The 8,262-nt window shown below is 32.3% G+C and overlaps 1 protein-coding gene and 1 long non-coding RNA gene across 2 annotated transcripts; one reads left to right on the forward strand and one right to left on the reverse strand.

Annotated features, from left to right (window-relative positions):
• The first annotated feature begins 708 nt into the window (after positions 1 to 708).
• On the forward strand, positions 709 to 3,150 carry LOC129321338 (uncharacterized). Its single transcript, XR_008595980.1, has 5 exons — positions 709 to 1,141; positions 2,161 to 2,226; positions 2,559 to 2,609; positions 2,702 to 2,831; positions 3,011 to 3,150. It is a non-coding gene; the product is annotated as an uncharacterized LOC129321338 (long non-coding RNA).
• Positions 3,151 to 4,318: 1,168 nt separating this feature from the next.
• LOC129322530 (ankyrin repeat-containing protein At5g02620-like) lies at positions 4,319 to 6,720 on the reverse strand. The gene is made up of 4 exons (XM_054968837.1): positions 6,586 to 6,720; positions 6,133 to 6,529; positions 5,203 to 5,771; positions 4,319 to 5,074 (listed from the first exon to the last, which is right to left on the reverse strand). The coding sequence occupies exons 1-4, from the start codon at positions 6,718 to 6,720 to the stop codon at positions 4,319 to 4,321; spliced, it is 1,857 nt and encodes a 618-aa protein (XP_054824812.1).
• Between the last annotated feature and the right edge of the window lie 1,542 nt (positions 6,721 to 8,262).

Genomic DNA, 8,262 nt, shown 5'->3' on the forward strand with positions numbered 1-8,262 from the left:
TTTTACATAAAGATTGCAAATACATTTTAACGTAACTGGCAAAAAATTAAGTTCATGCTTCAAAGGCATCATGAAGCAAGAGGCCACACGTTCAGAAGAAACATTCATCAAATGAAAATATGACATGGCGATGTGTGACCTAAGGCCTAATAAGTGGTGAAGCACACGCACTACTATAAAAGATATATTTAGGAGCACTTATTTTGAAGTGCTTATGAAAAAAATACTCTTAATTGTGGAGGCAGAATTTATCGAAATGCTTTAAATAAAAAGCGCTCAGGAATAGGATACCTATAAAAGCGCTTTACTATAAGCGTTCCTAAAATTTGTATGAAAAAATAAAAAGATAGACCTTTAGGAGCACTTGCAAAAATTAAATATGCGTTTAAGAGCATTCAAAAGATAAGTGCTTTTAAAGACGAAGTTAAAAAAAATAACTCACTTTTAAGAGCGCTTATTGTACAAGAACTTCTAAAAATGAATTAAAAAACCTATTTTTTAGAGTGCTTATTTTTTAAATGCTTCGAAATATTTCATTTAAAAAAAAAACTTAGCACTTTTGGAGCACTTAATAACTAAATACTTTTAAAAAATACTCTTTGAATTTTTTTAAAAAAGATTGATTTAAATCTTTTAGACCCTCGAAATAAATGCCAATAATCTTGACACTACAACTGTCGAAATCTCTCAAAACCCTCTTCCCGCTTTCGAAAAATCTACTCTATCTCGTCAGCCCGCCAAACGTCGCAGGAGTTGCTGCCCAACGCCGCAGGAAGGTGCAGCACTGTATCGCCGAATGGTTCTAGACCAGTCTTGCTCGCATCACGTCAATTTGCCATCCTAAACCTTTGATCTTCTTTCTCGTGTCATTTCAGTCGCCAGAAAACCTGTCTAGATCAAAAACTTGTGCTGTCCGTCGCTTCGGTCACTCCTTTGCCGTTGGGTCTCCGTTAAAATGCACAGAAAGCAGAAGAGGAGCTCACTGTAAATCATCTCACCTCCTCCCCCCCTCTCCCTCTCTCTCTGTGCTTTTCTTTCTTCTGTCTTACTCATTAACCCCATACTCTCCGGCTCCATTTAGCCTCGCCATTCCATTCCCTGTGATCTGTTCAAGAGATTCCTCTTCACTCTCCCCCCCGAGGTGATCTTGCTTTCTCTTTCTCTATTTTCTCCATCATTTCCTTGATTTGCAACTGCTTTGTAACCACTAGATCTTATTGTAAGTACTGGGTTCTGTTTAGGGATATTTTACTTCCGTGGCCATGCTTGCTTAGTGCTTTTAACGAGGTTCATTGGACTCAGCTTATGATGAAGCTTTTCTGTTCTCTCTCTGTTCAATTATGATTCATAGATGTTGATGCCAATACTTTCTATACTATTTTTAACTTCATTTATGAGGCTTTTCAAAGTTAATATGTTGCCCGACTACTTAGTGACGAGAATTGAAGAATTCTTGGAAATGAAAGCATGAAAATATTAACTATTTCCTTGGAAATTATGATGTGATTCAAATGCTATTTTTTTTAATATGAAATTTTACCAGGACACTAACGTACATTAGACTAGTATATGCCTCTCACTGTGTGACATGTCATTTAGTATTTTGAAGTTGTGGCTACCTTTATCACTGCCTTTTGTTATTTTATAGCTGTGAGTTGCATATATGGTTTTTCCTAATTTCTTAGGACGTTCTGCAGGCTTGCCTTCTTCTAGCTCCTAACAGAACATATTGTGCTAATTATGCTAGATGTGTGAATCAAATCTTGCAGAACCTAAATCATATGCAGATTCTAGTCTTAATTCAAGTTTTGTGCTAATTTGTTTGCCTTTCCTTCTTAGATGTCATTTTCATTTTCATCAAGTACCTGAAAGTTTGATTTTTCTTTTTTCTGGCCTTTTCTTGAATAGACACTCTCTTTCTCACTTCAAGATTCATGATGTAATTATAGGTCTTAAGCATGTTCAAATTGCAATTTTTTACTTTCCGTCACTTTTCATGTAATTATAGGTCTAACATTTGGATGCACTTATTAATTTGTGCTAAGTGAGCATGGAAATAATGTTTATATTTAAATCTATATTGCTTATTTAGTCAAGATTAATGTGATCATATTGTTACCTGCCCTTATGAATCATTCTTATCAATCTGCTCTTGTGTAGATGACAGTGAACAAGCATTCACTAAATTTTGTTTTGCTTCTTGGAGATACAGATTTAAATTGCCTGGTGAATATATACTTTTAAACCTTTTATTCTCCTTGTTTGCTGTAATTGCCCAAGGCTTGTGCTCTAATAAAAATATGCAAATTGTGGTTGATGGTTGCAACAACACGAGTTCATTGGAATTGGCACTAAAACTAGCTTCTATATATTGTTAGACATGATATACCTATTTAGACTTGCATTAGACTAATTTTTAATCTCAATTAAGTAATCAATGAGAGCACATCATATTTTAACTAATCGTTAAAGGTTTCTTTTTCTCCCTTTTTTAGATATTTTAATCATATTTATGAAGGTTTTAAATGTTTTGAATTTTTGACTTTGTTTATTTCAAGTTACGAACCAAATGTTGAATGAGGTACAAAGCGGCTCTTGTATACTTTAAGGTTAGATTTCAAATAACATTCTTTATCTAGCTCCATATATTTCACACTAGGGCTGACTCTAGTAACATATTCTTATCTATCTTCATATGTAGGTTTAATACTGTTATGTATGCATTTTGATGGGCTGCCATTGGAAAAGGGTGTAGAAACCATTACTATGACAGCAAACTGATTGGTACAATTACTTTGTTGGAAGTCATGTTTGCCCATAATTTCAAGAAGGTAATTTTGCTTTAATTTTTTTTTGAAGTCATAGTTACTTCAAAAGTAAATATTAAATTTAAATTACTTGTTTTTATTTTTTATACATTATTTAATTACTTTTATTTTGTTTGTTGCTTTTCAACTCCCACTTTTTGTTGGTTGATGAGATCTAAACTTGCTTTATTTATTTCTTGCAGGTTGGCATTATTGTTGAAGGCATTTTTTGAGGATAATTTTTTACTTTGAAGATTATATTCATATTTTGTGGTTATAGTTGATTAAGATTGTGGTTACCAAACATACAAGAACATTGTATTTTTAAAATTTTAAGAGGAAGTATGTATTTTTTTTATCATGTTAAATTCATCTTTAAAATATTGTGTATAAATAGCATGCAATATTATAAAGCAAAATATTTTTTATTTTTTTAAAAGTTAACCTATCAGAGTGCTTAAAATAAAAAGCACTCTTGTAGGTTATCCTTGGAAGCGCTCCTGTACTGGAGCGCTTCCCACAAAACCGCTCCCATAAGTCTTCTCAAGAACTTAACTTGAGAATGTCTATGGGAAAGTGCTCCCTTGTACTCCACGTACAAGAGTACTAGTTACGAGAGTGCTTCAAAAGCGCTCCCATAGCTTAAAAATAAGTGCTCTTGTAGGGTTTTTTTTATATTAGTGATGATAATATTTGCATTTGAGAAAATTGTATAGTGAAACAGCGCTTTAAGATTTGGCACTTATTGATTGATTAAAAGCAAGGCTTGGGCAAAAATTGGGAGTTTAGACCTTTGAGACATCACTAATTAGAAAGACATGATATATTAATGCTTTAATTTATCATCAAAATTAAAATATATATTTAAGTTTAATATATATCTTTAAAGGGGTTATAGGTTGAACACCAACTTTTTAATGTTGTTGAAATAAATTTAAGAAAATAATCTAATTTCCATTAAAACACTTTGCCTTGATTATTTGATGTTTCAGATGAAGATGCATGCGGAATAATAAAACAATATATAGAATCAAAATTGTTGAAGAAATACTTTAATCAGGGAAAACAAAATGGTGTCACTCAAGGAAATGGCTAATTAAGAATAAAAGAAATTATAAAACACATGCATACATGCATATGTTGTTATTCAAGGCAGTGAAAGATTAAGCTTCAATGTTGGGCAACTGTGTCATTCATCATCATGGCGATTTTGAAATATATAAGGTAACAAGAACACAATTAAATGAGTAAATTTAGTTAAAACTTAAAAGATAAAAAATTTTAAAATTAATTTCAGAAAATTCAACAACTATTGGCCAAAAGAGATTAAAAAAATTACAAACCAAACAAATTGAAATAATTTTATTTGAGGAAAGTACACTAATAGAGAATGGCGTGTTTAATTCTGTGGTCAATAATAACATATACTGGCTGCAAGTATACACAACAGAAATGCAAATATGTGAATAAGAGATGGGAAAAAATCTTTGACATGTTTTTGGGACATCTCATCATATGCTATCCAACAATTGCATGTCTTCTAATTTATGGTCAACAAATCCAGGATCAAACTCTTGCAAAGATTCAACTTTAAGTTTTTCTTCATCACCCTGCTGCCGCCGGCGCGTCATGACATCCTTGAGAAGTAGATAAAAGACAAAAGGAAAGGTCATGAAGAAAGAAAATGCAATAACAAGAGTGACAACTGCAAGAACTGTGGAAGGACCCAAGATGGCGTATGTGCCTGTTCCAAATGCAATTATCATGAATCCCATTCCCAATAGTGTCAGCATTAAGGCTGCCGAGAAAAAAGCATATTGAATGTCAGGGTTAATGTTTTTTCTTGTCACCATAACTGGCAAGAAAATTTGGAGAAAGACAGCAAAAGCAGAGAGAACAAAGGAGAGAGAGTTTGCTATCACAAACGTCTGGAAAGCATCACTGTGTATCAATATAGGAGAGCTCTTATTATTTTCACCGTCTTCTATGGTACCTCCAGGCAGCGTAAATCCTACTGCAAATGTTACTGTTGCTATCAGTGTGGCTACTATAAGCAAGGTTTCTCTCATTTTGTCCTTGATTTCTTTTTTTTCATCATCGTACTTCTCTCGTTCCTTGTTCCCTGTTTTCACCTCCACTAGTTCCTTGTTCTTAAGTACCTCTAAATCACGTCTCTTCTGTTGTTTCCTCACTTTAACTTCCTCATTTATAACTCTCCTACCATAGCTTGCTCTAATTTTGTGTTGAAGTTTCCGCAAGAAAAAATTCTGCAACATGCAATAGGTATTTGTCATTTTCATTTTGAAAAAGAGAACCACCTAATAATTATTTCATAAAATATTGTGTTTATATATTTTTATTAGAAAGGTAGCTAGATGTTATCACTGCTTGTTACCTCGCGTTGTAAAGTTGAAGGCACAATATCACAAGCAAGATCAAGAGCGGTTTGGTTGTTTTTATTGAATGCCATCGTGTCCACTCTTGGGTTTGGTTCCAGAAGGGGATGAGAGTGATCCTCTTGCCATTTGGGAGCATAAAGAGCAAGGTGGTGAAGGGGTGTGTTGCCTTCTTCATCTTTCTCATTGTACATGTTGCTTAGATGCTCCTCTTTCAAAATCACTCTTGATGCTTCCTCACAAAGACCTTGTTCATTAGTAGTATATTTCTTAAGCCCCGCAATAGTATAATGAAGAGCATTGCAACCCTTGTGATCCACCAACTCCGAACAATCTGGACAAGATTCTATTATCTTTCTCACAAGGCTACCATTTCCATAATATGCAGCAAGGTGAAGAGCCGTCCTTCCCTTTTTGTCTCTCATGTATGCTGTGCCACCATGCTTTAATAACATCTCTATCAATTCAGGACTTTCAAATATTACTGCCAAGTGAAGTGGACTCCAACCATCGTCATCTGCTTCATTCACCATTGATGGTATTTTCAATATCAGCTTCTCCAATGTCCCTGTAGCACCAATTCATCAAGCTTCATCACCTTCATTTTTAAATCAAATTAAATATCTTTCAATTACAATTGCTATTAAAAACATGCATTTCGTCCTTTAATTTGTATGAAAATTCAATTTCGTGGCCACATACAAGCATACAACATTCCATTTAAATTATTGTAATAAATTTATATGTACATGTGGTTAACCTTTTTAATTAAAAACTAATTTTTTATAACGCATCTCTAGTCATTGATATTATAACATTGTAGCTTAATATACACACACACAATAATCAAGATATTTATATATACAGTTCAAATAAAAATTTAATTATTATAAATGATAAAATGCAAAAAGCATATAATGTAATGATACCTTTTGTTATCTTCTCATGATGAATGATAGCCGCATGTAATGCTGTTCTGCCGTTGGGGCCGCTATGATTCGGTGAATTGTTATTCTCTAATAGTGTATCAATTATTTTCTCATAGACTCTCTCAGTAGCAATATAAAGCGGAGTCTCCCCATTACTATTAGCAAAATATGGAAGATGTGGGTCTTCCTTTATCAAGAAATCAACTATTTCTTTGTGATTATAACGTATTGCTTCATGTAGGGCTGTGTCCTTCTTATAATTTGTAGCCCTTATAAGTGTTTCCTCAATTCCATCTCCAATATGGGCAATTTTAGCACGTTTAACAATTATTTTCACAATTTCAATATGGCCATACCTGGCTGCTATATGAAGGATAGTTTCATCCTTAAGGTTGGCCTTTTTCAAAAGTACATGACACGTATCTAGAATCCCATTCACAATGTCTCTGATACCTTATAACATGTCAAGTGAATATGAAGGATTGTGTTTTTATTTGGAGTTAGCATGGACTCAATTTGATCAGACGACTTTCCCTTAAACACATCAATTCCACCAGCCACAGCAGCTTTATAGAATTTAGGTTCCATTCCTGTGACGAAGTTCATAATTATTTTCAATATAATATTTACAAAATAATAAAAACTAGAATTTAGAATGAAGGTGGGCTTCTTTGTGCAATATGAAACTGATTCTCCATCAGTCAAAACTTCTTGATTTTCTATTGTCACTATCAAACAGCCCCAACTTTTACAGCTCACAATATAATAAATAGCAACCAAATTCTTGATAATTAATATAATATTTTCATATATATATTTTTCAGAATAAAAAAAGTTCAAACAAAAAAAAAGTTCAAACAAGAGTAAGAACTTGATCCCACTTGTAAACTCAAGCTGTTAATGCCTATATATCCCTCTAATTCCAAAAAAAAAAAAAACTCAAGTTCCATACCTATAATTGTGATAATCCATCTTCGTAAATATGGGTTTAAATAATAGACTACCTTCAAATATACTTCATATAAAGAGTTTAACATATACATCAATATAAAAATCAGATAAACTAGAATATAGAATAAAGTTTAAATACTTAAAATTATGTGACTGAATTTTAACCAAGTCAAAGTTACAGGGATTGAGTTATAACTCAATCAAAACTATAAAATCAAATGATTGAAGCTTAGTCACCCATGTGATGCACATATAATATCATCCCCTAATTAATTTCCATACAATATAAAATTCAGAATGTAGTTCAGCTTCTTTCTGCTATATGAAACCGATTCTCACTTAGTATTACCACTGTACCAGAGCTGCCACAACTTTTGCAATTAGCTTAAGATAGCACCCAAAATTATTATATATAATGTACTTCCTCTGTCTTTAATTATAAAACACTCTTGGGAGAGATTTGTTATTTCAAAATATAAGACACTTTGAGAATATTAAAGTTTTATTAAATAGGCTTATTCTAATATTACCCTTTCTCTCTCTATTTAATATTACTTAAGTGTAGATTTAAGGTTATTAAATGAAAGGTATTTTTAAAAATTTATACTTTTTTTTGAAAAAAATAAAGTTGTTAAATGTATTTAATGAGGTTTATTGGTGTGTGAGATTTTATTTAAAAGTATTTTATAATTTAGAACAAAAGGAGTAGTTTTAAGATGTTTTTCCGAATAAAAAATGGGTTTAAATAAGAAAATTTAAACAATTAAGAGCAAGCATGAAGATAGAGAGAACAATAAAGCATTCTTTTTAAGCAACTACACACACACAACAAGATAGGAAACTATCTATAACTTAAACCTTTGCAAGTAGCAGTTTTCCTAGCACACAAAGAAAGAGCAGCTCTTCGCTGCTACTTTAATTTATTAACTTCTATAGAAAAATGTGTCGTGGTAGTTTCTACAGAGAGAGAAGCATCTATATATAATATTTAAAAAAAGACAAGAAGAGAATCCATGCATGGTACCGAACAAGAAAAGAAAAGAATCCAAAACAAAATGAGAAAGAAGGCTCGTTGCTTATGTGAGGAAGGAAAAGAAAAGAACAAAACAAAATGAGGGAAAAAAAAATCTTTAGATCATTCTTTTTCTTTAATTAATTAAAGAACAACTATGAAAATAT

The sequence above is a fragment of the Prosopis cineraria genome, unplaced genomic scaffold (assembly GCF_029017545.1).
Source record: "Prosopis cineraria cultivar Desert tree isolate PC_DT_omini unplaced genomic scaffold, ASM2901754v1 PC10, whole genome shotgun sequence".
Classification (NCBI taxonomy): domain Eukaryota; kingdom Viridiplantae; phylum Streptophyta; class Magnoliopsida; order Fabales; family Fabaceae; genus Prosopis; species Prosopis cineraria.

Coding starts and splice junctions, on each gene's coding strand:
- LOC129322530 (XM_054968837.1), bottom strand. CDS start 6,720: ATGGAACCTAAATTCTATAAAGCTGCTGTGGCTGGTGGAATTGATGTG. Junction 5,772..6,132: donor TCATGAGAAGATAACAAAAG/GTATCATTACAT, acceptor TTGGTGCTACAG/GGACATTGGAGAAGCTGATA. Junction 5,075..5,202: donor CTTCAACTTTACAACGCGAG/GTAACAAGCAGT, acceptor TGCATGTTGCAG/AATTTTTTCTTGCGGAAACT.